Below are 20,265 nucleotides of genomic sequence, written 5' to 3'. Positions count from 1 at the left end.
AGCGCTCCTCGGCATTCTGCTGCCCTCTGGGTTTTAAAACCTGTTTTTCAAGCCTTAAAATTTTGTCTCTGAAGATACACCTGTCCTGCCTGATGCCGAGTGGGAAGGAGGCACCTGACAGGCTTGGGGAAGGCAGACAAGTGGCCTGGGATCGTCCATCAGATAAGGAGCCAAGCAAGCTCTCTGCTCAAGATTTTTCTCAAGCTTGCTCGGGGAGCCCTGCGCATGCGTGGCGAGCAGGGTTACAGCACAGCCGAGGGAACGGGGGGGCTGTAAAACCCACCGTGCCAATGGGAAATGGAGGCTGAGGCTGCCCGCAGAGCCAGGCGGAGCAGGGAGAGGAGAACCCCCAGCATGGAGGGAGCCTGTGGGGGCTGCAAGGAACGCTCCCGGGAGGGTTGCTGCTGCTCAGGACCTCTGGTTTGCAGCAGTGCCAAGCGGTGCTTGTTTGTAGGACTGGCATTCCAGCAGATAGGTGCAGTGGGAGCTCAGGGACTGAGGGAGAACCTGGAGGTGCTCACGGGGAACTGGTTCCCTGCGTGCAGAGCCTGGTAGTGCAAGCAGGGAGCAGTGGTGCAGGGGCTGTGCTGTATGAAAGAAGCGATGTGCTTTGCACTGACCCCATTTAAGAGCATACCAGCAAGGTATCTGGGGCTAGAAACCCTTCCTCGACTCTCTCTTTTCTTCCAGTTCCTCTCCAGTCTTTATTCCATGCTGTTTGCTGTGCATGGAAAGCCCTCGTGATCCCCGTTCACCCACCCTGGTGTGCATGTGCACGACTCGTCTGCCTTCGTTGTGACTTTCCTTTTAAACCAAGCCTTCGGGTTTCTCAGGCCAGAGACCTCATGTCGTTCAGGAATTTCTCCGGAGCACTTCAGGGTGCCCTTGCAATGTGCAGAGGAGGTTCCCCGGGTGGCATTTCTGTAGGGTGAGTTATGGGAGCCTCCTTTCTGAGCCTGCTGATGACTGGGAACGGGTTATTTGGTGACCAGAAGGACAAGACGACCCATTCTGGTGTTGAAGTCAGGCCTGCTTTGAGGGACAGAGGTCGGGCTGGGTTTGCTCCTGAGGCCTTTTCCAACCTAAATAATGCTATGACTGTTCTGTAGCTACCTGCCTTCCTGCTGCTCCCAGGCTGTTGTAAAATGCCTGTGGTTAGGTGGCGATGGCGAGGGGATCTGAAAAGAGGCAGACCACTGCTTTGATCCCGTATGGAGACTGCAGTGACGGCACAGCCCTGGCATCCAGCCCCCATAGCCCGTCCTGCCGTGCTGCTAATGCCGTGCTACATCCTTCTGCTCTGTCCCTGCCTCCTGGCCTTACTCAGCTGGCACATAGGTGCACGGTGTGCCCACATCCACAGCTTTTCATCTGCCTGTTGTGTGTGTTGGTTTTTTTGTTTGTTTGTTTGTTTGTTTTATAGCAGGGGATTTGGTTCTTTGAGGAGCACTGCTGTATTAAGCGAGCAAGCGGTAATTCAGCTGATGCAGCAGAAGCCCTGGTGGGAATTTCAGCCTGCTTATTAGGTGCTTGCAGTTTGGTTTTTTTTTTTCCAAGCAAGTCAAGCCATCCCCACGCATTAAACCTGTCCCTGCTTCAATTACACACCTCCCCTTGAAACCCAGCCTCTGCTGGGTAAATCCAGGCCATCTTCGCTCCAAACACCGAGGGTCCCTCACTCTCCAGGGCCTTCCATTGACATGCAGCATCCCCAACTGTTCTCACCTCGCCACCAACAACCCCTGAGCTTGTGATGGCAGCCTGGTCCTGCTCGAGCCGTATCTCGAGTGGAGTTATTCATGCCATCTCCCTCAGCTTGGCCACGAGCCCTGCATGGGGAGCAGGCGGGCGCATCCCCAGCCTCGCTTGGCACTGGCGGCTGCTGAGCGGAGAGCTGGTGAGGAGAGGGTGCCAGCACTGCTGATGGGCAAGCTGGCCTGTGGAAAATATGTTCACTGCGTGTATGTGGGGCAGGGAAGCCGAGCAGTGAATGGCCATCCCCACCTAACACCCCATCTAATGGTCAGCGGACCCTGTAGGGATGTCCAAGGTGGCGCTCTGAATTATTCTGTGGGGTGCTAGAAGGTCAGAGCACCTCCAGCACACCCAGTGAAGTTGGCTGATGGGAAAAAAAAAAAGAAAAAAAAAAAAAAGAGGGGGGAAAAAAAGAATGCAAATCTCTGACCGGGCAGAATCTCCCTAGACACATCCTTTTGTCGAGCATTTGCATTGTACCATTAAAAATAGATCGGTGCATTCTCCGCTTGCTTGCTGAATGCTGATGCCTGTAATTCTGTGTCATCCTCGCAATCCCTCCTGCTTTGAGCTTGGCTGCCTCTTTGTCTGGCACCTGAGCAGGGTTCATTCAGCAGTAACTGATACAGAGATAAGTGCGAGCTCCGCTGGAGTCGTGCCGGGCGGGTGGGAAGGTGAGGAGGGCTGAGCTGGTGGCACCTCGCTGGGGTCAGCCCTCCGGGGACAAGGCTGGGTGTGCTCACACACGCTTACAGTCGTGGGGCCCCCACCAGTGACCAGTTGGGCCTTCTGGTGTGGAAGCTGGCAGGAGGATGGGGAAGCTCTGGGTTTATGTCCTGATGCATCACTTTATTTATTTATTCATTCTGAGACTGAGAAAATCCCATGGTATGTGATGCCACAGTGCCCAGCTAACAGGCTGGCCTGTGGGACTTCTTGCACCAGGAGCTGTAGGGGCTGCGGGGCAGCGTGGTCAATAGGCTCATGCTTGTCTGGTGTGGTGAGGATGGAGGGAGAGCTGCCAAACCCTTTGTCTGACCTCTGTGTCACCTCAGATTAACCAAACGAAACCAGCCGGTGACAAACCACAGCCCCCAGGGCAGGAGGAGGGAGTGGGGTAGGGATGCCAGCTTGGTCCTTGCCTGTCCGGGGTGTCTTTTCTCGATAAAGGTAATCCTTTGCAACCCCAAGCTGGTGCTTTCTCATTGTGTCTTGACAAGAGGTAGAGCCCCAGCTGACAAGTGCTAATTCATCCCAAACAATTCAGCTATTGTGTGCATGTAGGAAATTCAGCAAGCCTTGGGCCAGGTCAGGAAAGCCTTGCAAAGCACGTGTTACCGCCCTGGTGGATGTGTCACCCCACGGAAAATCAGCGTTTCGGTTGAATTTTGGGTCTCCTAAGAAGAGACAGAATTTCAGTGGGCACAGAGTGGCATAGCTGCTGATGTTTTGACCTGCTGCCTTGAAGAACCACAGCCCGACCTTGTCTTTCTTCCCCTCAGCACGTAGGGGTCGTGGGAAATAGTGGGAAGCCTTTCTCCAGGAAACCCAACCTGCATCCAGCAGGTATTTATGGCGTCTGCTGTCCTGGGAGAAGGCAGCCGGACCAACCCTCCTGAAGCATCCAGCTGCATACCTTTCTGGGCTGCCTCAGTCTGTACCTATTGCAAAAAGGCAAACAAGCTACTGGAGATCCCAAGATAAGCCCACGGAGTGGTCTCTGCTGGCCTTATCCAGTGGAGATGCAGCAGAAGCGGGGATATCAGGTGGTGGGGATCGAGGGCCCTGAAATCATCACTGTGTCTGGGTTCCCCTCATGTTCTCCTCCTTCCAGCCTGCTGTGACACATGCCAGGCTGCTCAAAGGGGAAGGTGCTTTCGGCTCTGAGGCATGAGCCTGGCCACCTCTCAGCTTGGCAGGAGGAGGGTGGAAATGGGATAGCTTTGGTATTAGAAAGCAGCATGCCTGGGCACTCCGTCCTCAGCGTGGGCAAATGGCTGGCTGGGCAGGGATAACCTTCGGTCCTGGCTTTTGTAGGCTTTAAAATGGAAGCTTGTGCTGATGCTATGGGGGAAAAACATATAAATGATCTTAAAAGTACGAGTCCAGGAGGAGGAGATGGTGGCTTTGTCACCTAGACTCGGGCAGTTTAGCCTGCTGTGCTCCCCCATTGGCTTTTCCTGACCCAGTGGCACTCAGATCTCCAGAAATCGTTCTGGGAGCAGAACCCAAGCCCACCCAGAGTTGTTGGTGCAACCTTCAGCCACCTCCTCCAATGGAGGAGCTCCTTCCCTCCAGCATCCTCCGTGCGGAGGCTGCCCCTTCCCAACGCTGCTCTGCACGGAGGGGTTGTGCGGGGTCTCTCCTCCGGGGAGGGCCTCCTGGCTTGGGGAGAAGGTGCCCATGGTGTGTCAGAAGTGGAGAATGGGGAAGTGAGATGAGCATCGATGAGGCTGTGTGGTGCTGGTCTGTCCTGGGAAAGCCCCTGTGGGTCTCGGAGGGTGAGAACAGGGCAGCAGCCATGGAGGGGCAACCTGGTGCTGCCGTCTCATCTTCGTGCTCCTGGGGGTCACAAAATGTCCTTCCTCCCACCCTTTAGCTTCTCCAGGGAGAGGTGGGCAAGCAGACTTCGTGTCTGGCTTAGTGAATGTGGTTAATGGTGTTTTTTCACCTCATTTGGAGGAGGAGGAGGAAAAAAACACTCCATTTTCCCATCTCCAGCAGAGAAATCTTTTGTGCTGCTTTTTAAAGGGATCTTGATCAGCTGCTAAGGGATTGGCAGCAGTTACATCACTTCCAATGCAGCTACTGCAGGCACCTCACGGCTTCGTCCTGCTGCCACCCCGCAGGACCATTTGTGCTCCAAATCCCCCTCCGTGGGAGAAATCCCGCACCCCTTGCGAGGAGGGAGAGGCGACTGTGCCGTTCGGGATGTGCTGTGAGCAGCAGAAGGGGGTCAGTAGATGGGCTTAGAAGCAGATGGGATGGAGCAAGGGGAGGCACCCCGGGGTTTCCTAAAGGCTGGTCCTGCCCCGTCCCGCTGAGCTGGAGGCATGCGGAGCGAGCATCCCTCTGGGGCTGGGATGGAGCCGAAGGCACCGCGGTGGCATCGCCTCGGGCCGGAGCCGCAGCCGTTGCCTGGCAGCTGCGGGTTTCCAGGGAAACCAGAGGTGCTAACTTGTTAATGAGCCCCGCGTCCCTGATTGCTGCTGCGAAATAATAATAATTAGCCGTAGGCCCATGATTTAGGAATCCCTCAAACGGCACGAGCCTGCCGAGGGGAGCTCGCTAAGTGCCGAAGGACTTGGAAGAAATGGGGATGGGGATGAAGAAGGGGTGGAGAGCTTGGCAGAGATGCCATGTTTCACACTGGAAACAGGTTTGAGAAGGGTTTGGGTTGGAATTGACCTTAAAGCCCACCCAGTCCCAACCCCCTGCCACGGGCAGGACCCCTCCCACCAGCCCAGGCTGCCCCCAGCCCCATCCAGCCTGGCCTTGGGCACCTCCAGGCATGGGGCACCCACAGCTCCTCGGGAGGTTGATGGGCTCAGAGCTGCCTGTCCCCAGGGTTGTTCCCTTAGCTCTGTGCTCAGGAATGTGTGGGTGCCTCTTCCAGCACCCCCATTGCCAGATTTGCCCCTTCCCACATCTTCACCTCTGCGCAGCCTGGCTCATGAGGCAGATCGCAGCACCTCCAGGTCCTCCACCAGCAGCCAGCCCTATCCTACTTCTGCTCTTCAGCTCCTTCATTTTGCAAGTTCTCCTTTGCTAGAAGCAGGTGTTGGTCTCCAAAATACCTCGGGAGATGAGCAGCAGTGCATCTGAGGTCCTTTGCTGCATGTCCCCTGCAGGCTGGGAAGCACCACTGAATTGCTGCCTGCACTGTGGCTGTTCTCCTCTTGTTTGTTTTTTTTTTTCCCTTTTCCTCTTCATCTTGGTCACGTCTGCCCATATTTATTTTGAATGGAAATAGGAAACAGCAGTGGAAAGAAGTGGGAAAGGGCTAGGAGAAGAGGGAAGTGTGGAGTAGTAGGAAGCTAGGAGCTCCTGAACAGGACCACGAGTGGAGGGTAGAGATCTCCAGGACACAGCTACGAGCTTGGTGAGACAAGTAGACGCACCGGTTGGTGAGGTTTATGGTTGCTTCAGAAACGTGCTGGCCTTCCTGTTAACATCTCTGGTACAAGAGAAACCAGATCCATGCCCACCCCTTAACCACGTACCTCTGCCGGGGCTTTGTGCAAGAGAAGTAATTGAGGAAGTGGCCTCCCCCTTGTGACTGCTGGGCCAGTGCAGGGCCAAGCTCCTGTGGTCCGTCCTGCCACGGGGACAGACCCAGGTCAGGGTGTGTTTGGGGTTTTCTTCCTTCTGGCTGACCAGAAGAGGATGGAAAGGGCGTTTGCCCTTAGCCTGGCTCACAGCACCCATCTGTGCCAAGCTCCTGGTGGCACCCTTCACAAAGCACATGTGTCCGTGGAGGTAGCAGCAGGGATGGAGTGCCGGTGGTTGCCCAGGCTGGGTGTTGGGCTCCCTGCCCGTCCTTCCATCCAGCTTGGCCCCTCCTGCCTCGCTGTCCCCATTCAGCTAAGCCTTGTGCCCATCTCCCTCATTACAGGCACTCCAGGGAGAGGTGGGATTAAAGGATTATGGTAATATTCTTCGGGAACACTCAAGAAGATTAAGATGGCTTTAATAAACTGATAAGCGAGGGACACAGCTACACTTCTGAAACCCCAATTTAGGTCCCAGGTTAACCTTTTCCCCTGTGCTGGAGACAAGTCCCTGGTCACCGTGGTGGGGTGGCAGGAGACCTCTTACTTCGTGGTGCTCTCTGTCCGTGCCTCCTCCTTTCCAATCCCTTGGAATTTGCATTAGGGTTGGCCTACAAGAGGGCGACATACAAGCTCAGGACCCGGTTCCTTCTCAATCTTGGGTCTACCACCAAGGTTACAGCTGCCTAAGACCACGCTCTGTCGGACATCTCCCTCCAAAGGCTCCAGGAAGGGGAGGCAGCATGGGCCTGCCTTGCCATGCCTCCCTCCACATCTCCCTGCTGGAGCTGGGTGTCAGAGCAGGCTCACTTGTGTCGCCTGTCTCTGCCACCAGCTCTAACTGGCTGTGCTGGAGCAGACAGACATCTGTCCAGATGTTTGGGTGGCTGTTAGCAGAGGTGGGGAACCTCTTGTGCCTTCCCTGACTTCACCCCCCCCCGCGCTCCCAGTCACTTGTCAGAACTCGGTGCGTGGAAAGCCTCTTCCAAACAGGCTTCTCCCAGAGCAGTTGGGAGATCTGGGATCTTCTGGCTTTCCCAAGCCCCTCTAATTGTGTCTGACCCCCCCCAAGGTTCACCCTCGCTCGTTTTCTGGGGAGCAGATATCCTGTTATCTTGCAGACACTGTGCGATGTGTCCGATGCATCGGATCACTCCTTCCTCCCACTTCAGCCTCTCATTCTTATCCCTCTGCCTCAGCATTATCCCCAGCTTTTTGTCTGTCGCCTCCCTCCGCTCCCTTTTATTTCTTGGATGTAATTGGAAGAGCTGAGAAGAATTCGCAGCCTGCTGTCCTGATGGGGATGGGAAGCAGAAAGCGATTTGGGGAGTGGGGTGTGAAAGAAAGACGGAGGGGAAAAGCTGGCTAATTTGCATCCTTTCTGAGTGCCCTGGCTCTATAGCCAAGGTACAGCAGGGGGTCTTCTGGCAAGGCGGCAGCAATGTAATGAGGTGTGTCATATCCCAGCAGGAGCCAGCCTCGCTCCCCCTATCACCCCCTAATTAGAACTGTTTCAATTTTTAAGCCCCCCCCGAAGGAGTGCTGCGGGGAGGGGAGAGGCGAGGGGGGACCGTGAGCCGCCCGCCGTGGGGCCGGGGACAGTGGTGCCGCCGTGCAATGGGGCTGCGAAGGGCTTTGTGCCAGGAGGGGCCGGCGCTGTGGCAGCATTTAGGGGATTTTTTTTCCCCCTTAAGTTGAATAGATGTGCTAACAGCATGCGTGTTATGTGGGGACATCTACCCCCTGCTTTGGGGAGCTGCCCAGCGATGTGGCGGGGCTGCTAAGGGTCATGGGCCAGAGACCTGTGGATGCTGAAGCCCCCATCCTCGTATTCTGCAGCCCCATGTCCTGTCCCTGCGAGCTGGCTGAGTCCTCCAGGTCTGGTGATGGGGAGCAGAGGTCCCTGTCATTTCACCCAGAGATATGGTGCAGTAGAAATGAGCATTGGGCTTGGTGTAAGGACCTTTTGTTTCCTTGGTGTAAAAGTTCTCATGAGGCTGAGGCATGCAGCACCTTTCCCTGTACAAGTGGGACAGCACCAGGCACCGTGTAGCCTTGTTGCTGCAGTACCGTGCCCTCCCCAAGTGTCTCTGTGTCCTCCTTTGGGGCCTGCACCACGAGGGCTGACGGTGTGGGAACTTCTACGAGCTGCTGGCTTACCCAGATCAGGGTGCCTCATAAGCCTTCTGCAGTTCATAGACCAAATCCTGGCCCTGCAGAAGTCAATGAAGGTCTTTACGCTGGCCTTTTCAGGCACGGTAGTCATAGTCCTCCTAATTCAGATGCATTAAAGCTCCCATGCAACAGCTTGTGGGTTCGCTCTAAAACACCGTCTGGCAGGAACAAGAGGAGCCTGGTAATAGCCCTGCTTATTTTCTGAATGGCCGCCGCAGCATTAAAACCTAATGCCATTAAAACAGGCCTGCAATGACGTGTGCCATTAAAACCTAAGGACTGCCAAAAGGTGCCTGTGCGAGGAGCTGCTCTGTGGGTGCTGTGACCCAAGGGGCTCCCGAGTTGTGAGGTGCATTGGGACAGTGAACAGGGAGCGGGCACGGGTGGCTTCTCCCAGCAGAAGACACCAGGGTCCCCTGAAGAGCCCTGAGCTTCAGGGAAAAACAGGGAAAAGGCTGCTCCCAGCCTATTAAATCTGACATGGCTTCCAGAAGCTATTAGACAAATTCTTGGAGGAAAGCTCCACCGAGGGCTATTAAACACAAAGAGAAAACCTTTGGCCTGGGAAGCTCCTGAGCCACGGATGCCTGGGAGGTGTGCCTGCACCCTTGTGCCCTCCTGAGGTCCTCCTCGAGGACTCAGCCCCAGGTGAGCACCTGGTTTTGCTGCCACCTGACCGCCGTTTTCCCCCTTCCCTCTCCCTCCAGGTTCAGCACAATGAGTCGGCACCCTGGGCACTAGCAGCGTGAAAAGCCTGGGACGGGAGCTGCCCCACTTGCACCTCGCCCCACCACTGCTTCCCCTGGGGGAGACGGGTGCCAGCCCCTCCCTGCCCTCGCGCCCCTTGCCCCCGCTCGCCGCAGAGGGGACGGGCCCGGTATGGCCGGGGACAGGCTCCCACGCAAAGTGATGGATCCGAAGAAGCTGGCCAGCCTCCTGAGGAACGGGGCGGAGGGCACCCTGGTCATCGACAGCCGCTCCTTCGTGGAGTACAACTCCTGGCACGTCCTCAGCTCCGTCAACATCTGCTGCTCCAAGCTGGTCAAGAGGCGGCTCCAGCAGGACAAGGTCTCCATCACGGAGCTCATCCAGCCCGCCTCCAAGATGAAGGTACGGGGTCTGGCCCTCGCCTGTCCTTGTGGAAACCTTTCCCCCAGGAGAAAGATGCAGGGTGGGGGGATGCATTTCCATCCGGCCATGCCTGGCCCATGTGACCTGCTCCTCCCTCCCTGCACCCTGTTACCTGCTGCCTTCCCTCTGGCACCCCGTCCACCCCACAGGGCTGTCCTCAGGGACCTGCTCGTTGCCCCCACCCCAGTGACACGGCACCCCCCTCCCCAGGCCAGCCTAACAGGTACGTCAGCCTCAGGGCTTGCCCTGCGCTGGCAAGCAGCCCCCCAAAGCCTTCCTGGAGCTGTAAGCTTAATCCCTTGCTAAAAACTCTTCCCCTCCCCTCTGTCATCTCTAACTCCATTCAGGGACATGTAATCCTCCTCCCTTGTGACGCCAGGAGCTCTTATCCGGTGTCATGGCATATTATCTCTCCCGGGCTCCTCTCTCTATCTCTCCTGGTTAAATAATAGAGGTGGCTCCGAGCCACGGCTGGCTGGCCGAAATAGTGCTGGGTGCCCCCGCGGTGGCTCGGGCAGGGTCCTGCCCTCTGTGGGTGACCAGGGGGAGAGTGGCCTGGCACCTCTCCCCTCCTGGCTCCCCAGGGACCCGTCACCCCATCCGCCACACGTCCCCAAAGTACCACGTCCCCAAAATGCCACATCCCCTCCGCAGCACGCTTTTGGCAAGGGGACCCCCTGCCTCCCCCTGCCCCGCATTTTGGGGCTCTGCACCCCCGCGGCAGCCCGCTCCTTTACCGATGCGCTCCTGCTTTTACCATTCCCCAGCATCCCCCCCCCCCTCACCCCATCCCCGTAATTTTATGGCAAAACGAGGGTAATTCAGGCGATTAATCAAATGCTGGGCCCAGCTGGAGCCATCTGCGGCGTGTCCCCCCCCCCCGCCACCCCGCGAAGCCACCGCGGCCCGCATTGGCTGCCGGTGACATCACCCTGCCGGGATCAAGGAGCCGGGGAGGGGGGGCCCGGCCTCGCTCCAAGCTGCTCCAGCCATGGGGCTGGCCGCTTCGGAGGGGATTGCAGGGAGCGATTCCCCAGCGGCCTGAGCCCTTCGTCAATCCCCCGGGCGAATAAAGCAAAGAATAATCAGTTTTGGCGAGCCGGGAGCCGGTGTGGCGCAGCCGCCCTCCTCCCGGCCAGGGTCACCTCTGCAGTGGCCGCCGTCACGTGGAGCAGCAGCAGCAGCAGCAGCAGCAATGCGACTTTGGGGTGGGGGGAGAAAGAGGAGGATGGGGAGCACCAAGAGTTAACGTCAGCTGATGCAGGCCCGCCTGCAGCGCTGCAGCTCGCAGCCGCAGAGATGCCGCAGCGGGCGGCAGCAGCTCCCAAAGGATGCTCCTGCGCCGGCACAGGTGGCTCCCACCCTGGCTCTGCCCTGCTAAGGGTTGTCCCCAACCTTCATGGTCACCTAGGGGCTGCCGGTGTCCCCATGCAAGGAGCAGCCGCCTCCTCCCAGTCCTGCATCATTAAGCAGCTCTCTGGGTACCAAGCAAGAATGCAACACGAACCCCGTGGCAAGGGTGTTTTGGGGATGCTCAGCCCAGGAATTAATTAAGCTTCAGGGTGTTCTTATGAGGTTAAGCCAATTGCCCCGGGCAGCTGGAGGGAAAAGGAGGGGGGTCATGGCCGTGTGCTCAGCTGGCACAAAGCGAGGTGTTGCCTGTGGTTTGGGGTGTTCAAGCCTTTTGTGCCGCTGTCCCCATGTGGAGGGTGGCAGGAGGCTGAGCGGTGGCAGCGGGAGGATGGAGATATGGGCATGTCCCCTGGGGCAAGAAGGCGGGTCAGGATCTGGGGAAAAACGTTCTGCTTTGGGCAACGTGGAGAAGGGGAGCCTTTATTTTCAGGGCTCGCCGGTGCACCTGCCGAAGGGTGATCAGCAAAGCAGTGGGGACAGGGGGGGACAGGGGCACGGCTGGTGCTGGGAGCAGATGGCAGGAAGGGTGACATCAGTGGTGCGATTGTCCGGCCCCATTATTCCTCCTGACGGGCCTCCCGCCCTCCTCCCGCTTCCTGCTCCCGGCCGGGGCTGCTGAGACAAAGGCGGCCGGGAGCACCGCGCTGCTGCCCAGAAGGAAGGGGCACTGCTGGCAGCCCACCTCGATGCACTCCCCCGTCGCTTGCACAGCCCCAAAATCCCCAGACCTGTGCATCCCAGCCCCCACCAGGCACTGGTCATGTTTTGCCCATCGCCTGGCTGGGCAGAGGGCAACGCAGGGCAGTTTTCCGTCCTGATGTGAAGGGAGGGCACCACTGGCAACCCTCCTGGGTGCGCTGTTTTGGGGCAGTGCTGCGGGATAACAGCAAGTCTTGGGCAAGGACCATTTGCTGGGAAGGAAGAAATAGGGAAAAAAATATATCACCCTTTCTTCTTTTGTCACAATCTGCTTTTCATCTGCCCTGGAAATGTGGGCACAGCTAAGCCACCTCTCCCTGAGTCCTCTTGTGCACTGCTTCCCCGCTGGGCACAGAGATGCTGAACTCCATCGCTGCCCATGGACTGGGCTAGGAAACTGCAGCAGTAATCCATTTTCCAAAGGACTACTTTTATTTTATTCCCAGGAATTCCGATTATTACAGCAATAGTCACCCTCAGCACAAAAATGTGCTGTGCTACCTGCTCCGTTTTTGTTTTTAAACCTTTCTCCCGCTATCGGCTGGAATAATTCAGCTCCTCAGTGCCGTTTCGGGGGAAGAGGTTGTGGGAAATTCCTGCCTGGGGGTTTATTTTGATTTCTGGAGGGAAATGCTGAGAAGCTCACTTTTTTAAGATCTCCTTGGAAAGTCTTCCCACATCTTGACCTGTTCTCACTTCCTGAAATGCAGCTGTCTCTGGGAATGGCTACAGCAGCGGCTAGAGGCATGACAACGGTCCACCAGGGCTGTGGGGACATTTATTTATTTACTGGAGGAGCCTGGCCCTGGAAGCAGCTGCCTTGCTCAAGGGAAAGCCGGGGCTTAGTTCTGAGCCATGTGCCCGGCTGCTCTGTGTGTTTATGGAAGCCGTGTTATTTCAGTGGGGTGATTCACCGTGTTTTGAAACAAAATGGGGCTGTGATGTCCGGAGTAATTGGAATAATAAGAATACGTCACTCTTATCTTAGCCCAGATCACCTGGAGGGCTCAGAGCACTTTGCACAAGTGGCATCATCCCCGCTTAGCAGCCGGGGAGCGTGGAGCAGGCAGAGCCAGCACCGGGGTGTATCAAACCACCCGGTGCCCAAGACAAAATGTCCATAGGGAGATACCTCCAGGGGTGGTGATGAGCTCCCCATTGATGTCCCATGGGCTCCCCAAGGATGCTTCTGCAAGGCTTGGGGGCAGAGACATGGGTGACTTGGTGGGACCATAGCACCTGAAGCAGAATCCTCTAGGTTGGGAAAGACCTTCAAGATCATCAAGTCCAAAGTAGCACCGTCAAGGCCAGCTGTGCCTCATGGCAAGCTGTGTGTCATCCTTTCCAGATGCTGCATCCCACCAGCAGCCCTTCAGCATCCTTCCTTTCTTGTGCACTCGGGCAGCAGAGGAGGAAAATGCTTGGGGATTGGACTTGATGATTGGACTTGGTGATGGTTGGACTTGATGATGTTGGTTGGACTTTATGATGATGTTTGGACTTGACGATGGTTGGACTTGATGTTGGTTGGACTTCATTATGATGGTTGGACTTCACGTTGGTTGGACTTGATGATGAGTGGTTGGACTTGATGATGATAGTTGGACTGGATGATCTTGAAGGTTTTTTCCAACCGAGGTGATTCTAGGGTTGGATGAAATCCCTGCTGTCCCTGCTCCATCTGACCCGTGGGACTGGGAATGCCAGCACCACCACGTGTGATGTGCCACCAGAAAAATGAACCCTTCTCACGCAAAGTGTATTTTTCTTCAAGCCCATCTCTGCCCTCAGCCCATTTCCGCAGCCCTTGCCCCACCAAGCAGGATATTTATTTTCTGCAGCCGGGCCACGCAAGGCCAGTGCTTGTTTGGCATTTACATCGAGTGAAACCTTATAACTTTAATAAGATGTAAACCGTGTCACACATATCTGCCGTTGCTCAGCAACCCTGCAGTAATGGCCAAAACAAAGCCTCCCCGTGCAGAGGGAACACTAAATCCTATTGTGGGATAATTCTGCTCGGCCAGAGCTGTTATCTCCCCTGCTTGCCCCTCTGGCTGGGGTGCGAGCCCCTGCTCAGTCCCTTCCTTGCCTCACTTCTGGGGAGATGCTTCAGGCTGGGTTTTCGGGACGCTGTGTTGTGCTGGATGGCAGGAGCAGAGGTTTCCTTTGGATGAGATGTTCCTAAGGGTATGTCCTTGTCTGGTTCACCCCCAGGTGGCTTCCCCGGGTCACCTCGGCTGCTCATGAGGAGTTTCACCCACGCTGAGCTACCCTTATAGAAACAGCATGGCTTATTATTAATAATGTAAAGAATATCAATGATGCTTAGAGAAACGGCTGCTGATTTTACCCAGGGCACCTTAGGCAATTTTAAATTTATTTTAAAATTTTATTTTAAATTTCCCCCATCCTTTCCTCCTCCCTCTCCTCCTGCCGTTTCATTTTCTTCCCTCCCTTCATCCCGCTGACCTGCGTGGCCAAGCTCGCTTCCCAGTGCCCCGTGAAGGCAGCGGTGACTTCCGAGGGCACGAGGCTGTCCTCAGCCCTGCGGTGAGTGGCCGCAATGAGCTCAGCTAAATCCATGCATGCTGCGGTTTTATTGGGATGTAGCTCACGTTTCATGGCAGGGAAGCACCTGCAGCAGGGTGTCAAAACAGCCCAGCTGCTGCCTCGCTGTGCCTTGGGCTGGATCTGCCTTGGGAAGATGTCTGCACATCTCCGGGTGCTGCAGAAACCTTCTCAAGGGATGGGGGGATTGATTCCGAGCATTGCGTTTGTGGTTGCTTTAATATCTATAGTAACCCAAGGGTGGTGAGATAGGGCATGCAAGTGATGGAGCAAAAGGAGGAGAGTGCTTATGAGTAGTGCTGAGCTTGAGGAGTCCCATAACAAGGTTTCAGTCCCTGCTGATCAGGTATGCATGGGAATGGTTGCGCTGATCACCACGATGGGAGGCAGCAGCTCCAGCCCTCACGTTTCAGTGGGAGCACAGCACATGGCAGGGCATTGCACCAGAAGGACTCCCTGTGCCCGCAGGGCTGGGCATTATCCAGTTGCTGGATCCCCCTGGCTTTCCAGCTACTGCCCACTCCTCCCGCAGCGTGATGGACGTGTTTGCCATCCATCAGGCTGCTCAGCAGGTGTGCTGAGCTGTGCCTCCCCAGGGTGGGGGGCTGGGGTCCTGCTGGTTAAATAATGGCAAAGCAATGGTGAGTGCTGTGGGGGAGCAGTATTTTAGGTAGGGCACTCAAATTTGCTCACTGTTGGCATGGCTGCTGCAACTGGCGTTGGTGCTGAACTACCCATTTGTACCCACGGGGCAGTCTCAGCCATGTGGTACCCCAACCACTGGGGCTGTCCTCTGGCTGTGGTCAATGGAAATGCTCCATGGGCAGAAGCAAGTCCTCAGTTTCTCCAGCGCCCGTTTTTTTGCTATTCCCTGCAGGTGGAGGCAGAGGAGCACCAGGACGTGGTGGTCTATGACCAGAGCACGCGGGACGTGACCGGCTTGGCTGCCGACAGCTTCCTCTCCATCCTCCTGGGCAAGCTGGACAGCTGTTTCCACAGCGTCTCCATCCTCACAGGTAGGAGCAGAGCGGCTCGAGGGCAGGCCATGGTGACGATGATTGTGGTGGTGATGGTGATGATGATTATGGTGGTGATGGTGGTGCTGCTGGCACCAGCAGCGTTGTAGGGTGGTGGGCCCCATGGTGCATCCAGACTACATGTATTTCCCACAGCTGTCTGGGGCTCTGGGTTACCGTTTCACTTGGTGCTTGTGCAATTATTCTGGATTTACGGTGTTGTGGCCATGCAGCATGTGTGATGAGCACATCACCTTGAAGGGAAAGTGAAAGCTGCTTTTAATTCCCAGCAGCTGGGCCGGCTGCCTGGCTGACTGTCCACCTCCCAGCTTCAAACTGGAGTCGTGATGGGGAGAGCAGAGAAATAATGGGAATAAAGCACCCAGGTCTGACAGGGTGAGGGTTTCAAAAGCAAGCAAGGGCTACATGAAGTCAATATAAAGAGAACTAGCATGGAGCTCTGCTGAGGCCACTGCTTGGGGAAGATGCTGTGAGCTTGCCCAAGGTCTTTGTGGCATAACCAAGGCCACAGCTTGGTGCACGATGCCGAAAAGGTGAAGGTAGATTGGGTCACTGAGACGGGTCAGAAAGCAGCCATTGCAGCGGACCTGAAAAAAACCCACACTCTGGTGTCTTGTTAGGATGGTGTCACCATCACTGCCACCAGCGCCCAGCCCATGCAAGCAAACAAGCATCCTCATTTTTTGGCTACCGTCTCCATCCTCCCCAGCTACTGCACCAAAAACCCCCAGGCAGGAGCACGTCTGCCTGCACGAGGTGCTAGGTGATGTTTTAAAGCCCCCAATTAAAACCTGTTAACAGGTTTCTCAGCCCTTCCCTTCCACCCTGCCTTTCCCCTGCAGAAGTCCTCAAAGAGCCGTGTTCCCGGCTGGTAATTGCTGAGGTTTTGGCAAAGCCTCCCCAGCTCCTTGTGCCGCAGCGTCGCGAGCTGCGCGGCCCGGAGCCTGCTAATGGGGAACGCAGGCTGCTAATGCGTGGAGAGAAAAAAAAAAAAGGGAACTGAAATGTAGCACACTGGGTCATGGCTGCTGAGTTTTATATGGAAATCATGACTCAAAAACACTGCTGAAAGCATCCAGAGGGAGGCTGGGCGCGCTTTCTGACACACGCAGTTTCCTCCTTCCTGTAATGTGGGCAGCAGCCGGGTTATTTTTGACCTGGGTTTGCGGCGCTTGGGAGGTCTGAGGAGAGGATGTGTACACGGGGCTGGATCCCGACCCCTTGCCAGGACCCTCCCTGCCTCGTGAGCACGGTGCGCCAGCCAGGGAGGGTTTGCAAGGACACCAGCACCCCACCAGGGCATCAGGTCCAACCTCAACCTGACCCATCCTGGCCCACGCACCTCATCCTGCCCAGGTTGCTCCCAGTGCCACCCTTTCTGCCCCATTCCCTCCATGGCATCAGGTGTGATGTACGTGCACATGGAGGAACCCAGAAACCTCTCCATTGCTCTGGGTCCAACGCAAGCGGACTATGTATTTATGTGCTAACGAGCTGATCTCTGTCCCTCACTTCATGCTGTGGTTTTAGACCATTGGTGCAAATTTTGATGCTAAAAATCAACCTTAAGTTTGGCTTCGCTTCTTTTCCACATATAGATATTAGATCTGCTACCTACGAGCCTTCATTACCCCCACAGAGGGGGTTCCCACTGCTAAAAGCTGCTGGGAATTGACTCCTGAGCATCCCCAGACCAGTGTGCCCAGCCCAATCAGTCTCAAAACTGAGCCATTCAGGTCCCCATCTCACATCATCCCCAGCAGGGTCAGGACCTAGGAGTCCCAACAAGCCTGCTTTCGGCGCATCATTTTTCATTTTCCATGCCTCAGTGTCCCCAAACTTCATGCTTGGCCCTTCTTGCTCATTTTCACATCGTTTTTCAGATGGACCTGCCTGAGAGCAGCTGGTGGAGGCTGGAGGCCGGAGCCTGGGTTGCTGGGGGTGGCAGGAGCGAGGGCAGGGGCTCCTCAAGGGTTAACAACCCCAGAGCAGCAATTCCAGCAGGGCTCGGAAGGAGGAATCTGAGTCAATTATTCCCAGTCTTGCAAATCATCATCATCTCTCCCCCCCCTTACATTTTTTTTTTTTAATTGTGTAAGTATAAATAGTGCTGCTTGCTGCCCTCCATCCGTGGGAGCAGAAAGCCTGTTGATTTATATGGTTTTCCTGACATCACATGAAGTGGTGGAAAACTGAATGGAGCCAACATTTTTCCTGCATTACGTAATGCCCCCTCCCTCCCTCCAGCCCAGCTTTGCTATTCCTTCAGGAGCCTGACTGTTCTTTAACCTTTGTTTATTTCAGCACAAACCCTTGCTTTTTTTTTTTTTTTTTGCTTTTTTTTTGCTTTGCTTTTTTTTTTTTTTCCCCCTTTGCAAGCTCCCGCTTTGTTTTTATTAACAGCCATTATCTGTTTATGAAGCGGCAGCAGTCTGGCTCCATCGGCCGCTGATGGCTCCAGCGATGCCAGCTCTTGTGCTGGAGCCCGGCCAGAGCCGCGGCGCGGTGCTGAGCTGCCGGGTGCTGAGCATCCCCGGCTCCTCGCTGAATGGCAGCGAGCGGAGCCAAATCTCCCTGGCCTCCTCCGCAGCCGAGCGAAGCGGTGGGCGAGGGATGCTCCTCGGGATGATGCTGGGACCAAGCAGGGCTCTGGGGATGGCGGTGCTTTTTGCTGCACCGCTTAGCTGTGTGTGGCCACTGGTCCCAGTATGGAGCAAGGAGGAAACCGGTGGGGAGCCCTCGGAGGCTCACCTGGAGGGTGGGGGCAGTGCTGGTCCCACCGCACGGCGCAGGCTCTCTCTGGTCCAGGTTTATCCGTGCTTTATCCGTGTAGTGTCGCGCACCGACCTGAAACAGGCCCCTCGCTTGCTTTCCGAGCTCCAGTCATGAGCTTTTCATCTGGCTCGGGAGCGCGTGTGAGATCATCTTCAGCCCCCCGCCCCCCTCGCCGTTTGTACCAATTCTTCAAGGAATGTTTAAATTTTCCAGCCCTGTTCTTTCTAAATTTGGAGCGGCTGTTTACTCCCAGGATTCGGAAAGAATGTAACAATATCATCAGTGAGAAATCCCTCCCAGCCCTCCCCTCTCCATCCTCCTCCCGCCAGGCTCCTTGGCCATGCTGGCCCTGGCCCAGGTCTTCTCCAGCCCAGCAGTGCCATGGCCAGGAACAGCGATGGCGTTTGGTTTCAACCTGTTGGTCTTCCCTGCTGGAGGAGGTCTCTTGAGGAACCTCTCCAGTGGAGCTAAAAGCTGGCAATGGGTGTCCAGTTTTTGCCCAAGGCTGGGGAGATGGCTCAACCAGGAGAAGCAGATGGAAATTGGAAATTTAGGTGTCAGGGAGTCAGTGGAGTTGGGAGCACGATGGGATGAGTTATATTGGAAACTCCATCTGCTTTTTGGTGAGGTCCCTCCTCTTCCTATGGGGTAAGCCCTGCCCTCCCCAGGGAGCTGGGGAGAAGAGAGGAGAGAAGGCTCATTCCCATCATCATCATCATCATCATCAAGACTGAAGGGCGACAGTGGCCACAGAGTTGTAACCATTCAGTGGGCTTGATCTGGAGGGGGCTGATCTCATTCGCAAGCCTGGGGCAGTTATTTAGGAGACTTGAGAATCGGGGAATTTCAAGGGAATCTTCCAAAGCCAGGTGACTTCAGAGCGGATGAAACAAGTAGTGAAAAAGAAAAGGGAATTTCCACTGCAAGAGTTGATCTGAGCTGCTCAGTACTGACTGGGCTCAGCACTGGCTGGAATTACTCTAGGAACAAGGATGTGGGGGAAGATGATTAAAAAGAAAAGAAAAACACTTCTTTTTTTCTTTCTTTTTTTTTCTGCATAGGGACAGTCCTAAAAGGAGCTCAGAAAACATTGTCTAAAACCCAACGAAAAAAATACCCCAAACACCCATACTTTTGAGTTTAGCTCAGATGACAAAATGGGGCAGCAGCAGCTCCCTGCTGCGGGAAGTGCTTTGTTCCGTGCTAGCTGATGAATTTGGTCCTTGGGCTCCAGCAGAGCCTCTGCGGGGTACACAGGCCTGAGGATGCTCGTGGAGGTGAAGTGGGAAGCTGTCTGTAACTGCCCAGATATTCAGAGGGATGCATGGAGAGTGTGGTCCGTGGGGGACCGTGGTGGCCAGGGCAGGACAGGGATGCTGCAGTGCTGGCTGCCTTTGGGATGCTGCCACACTGCACTCTCGCCCTCCAGGCCCATCCCGGCAGGTACCGGTGTCCAGCCCTGGCCATCCAGCCCAGATGTGGCCCTGCATCCCTGCAGAGGGGCGAGGTGGCCTCTTCCCACCCCTCCACTATGGCCAGGAGATGCCTGCAAGGGTTTTGGCCCCAGAGGGACCAGCAGCTGCATCCCTGGGAGGGGTTAAGCTAGGTCACGTATGTGTGAGCTGATTGTATTCCAGACCTATGCTCTAAACCTCCCTGTTTAGCAACGCTGTCGTCAGACAACTTGTTTTCCCGATTCTATAATTACCCCGTGGAGCTTCCCTTCCCCCTCCCCGGCCGCGTTTTTAACAATCGGACCCAGAAAAGGCGAGCAAAATGGCACACGGGGATGGGGCAAAGGGAGGAGATGAGGGCCGTGGAAGAGCAGCCTGCCCGTTGCCAAGGCTTCAAAAGTCATCGTGTAATTTCATTTCCCATTTCTGGAAAGCAGGAGGGAGGGAGGAAGGAAACTTCCCCAGGAGGAGATCGCAATGGGCAGGAACCCATGCCCAGTTATGATTTCCTTCCTTTGGAGAAACCTGCCTCCCCTTTTCCTGAGGCCCTGACATCCCACGTGTGAAGGCCGGCGACCACGATTCTGGCAATGTCCTGGTGCGGGGTGGGGAGAGGAAACGCTGGCCACTGCCCAGGAGACCATAGGCAGGAGGGAACGGGGAGGAGCGCGCTGCCTGGGGAAAGGTGGCTGCAGGTAGCATCTCCGCTTGGTTGACCACCTCCTCCTGGAGGCGCCATGCCCAGCTTCCTGGTTGGGGCTGCCAGCAGCTCTGTGCAGAAAACTGGGTCCAAACACAACCTGAAGGCATCTGTCCGTACCAAAATAACTTGTGCCTTGGGCTTCTGCAAGCCTGAGTGAGTCAGTCCCCACCAGAGGCAACCAGAGGGGAGCAAGGGAAGGCAGACACATGCCTGTGGGCTGCTGGTGGGTCAGGTTGAGGATGGCACTCCCAATGTCACCAGCTGCTTCCTGCATCACCGCC

At 55.9% G+C, this 20,265-nt stretch overlaps 1 protein-coding gene across 2 annotated transcripts in view; it reads left to right on the top strand.

Annotated features, from left to right (window-relative positions):
- Positions 1-20,265, top strand: part of DUSP8 (dual specificity phosphatase 8) — a 35,208-nt gene that overhangs the window by 2,789 nt on the left and 12,154 nt on the right. For both annotated transcript variants that reach the window (XM_084519631.1, XM_084519632.1), the window contains exons 2-3: positions 8,909-9,311; positions 14,893-15,031. In XM_084519631.1, the coding sequence (XP_084375757.1) occupies positions 9,081-9,311; positions 14,893-15,031 (370 nt within the window). In that variant the 5' untranslated portion in view covers positions 8,909-9,080. The remainder of the gene's footprint in view (positions 1-8,908; positions 9,312-14,892; positions 15,032-20,265) is intronic.

Source organism: Aythya ferina (assembly GCF_964211825.1).
Source record: "Aythya ferina genome assembly, chromosome: 5".
Lineage (NCBI taxonomy): Eukaryota > Metazoa > Chordata > Aves > Anseriformes > Anatidae > Aythya > Aythya ferina.
This window is presented reverse-complemented; position numbering and strand designations above follow the sequence as displayed.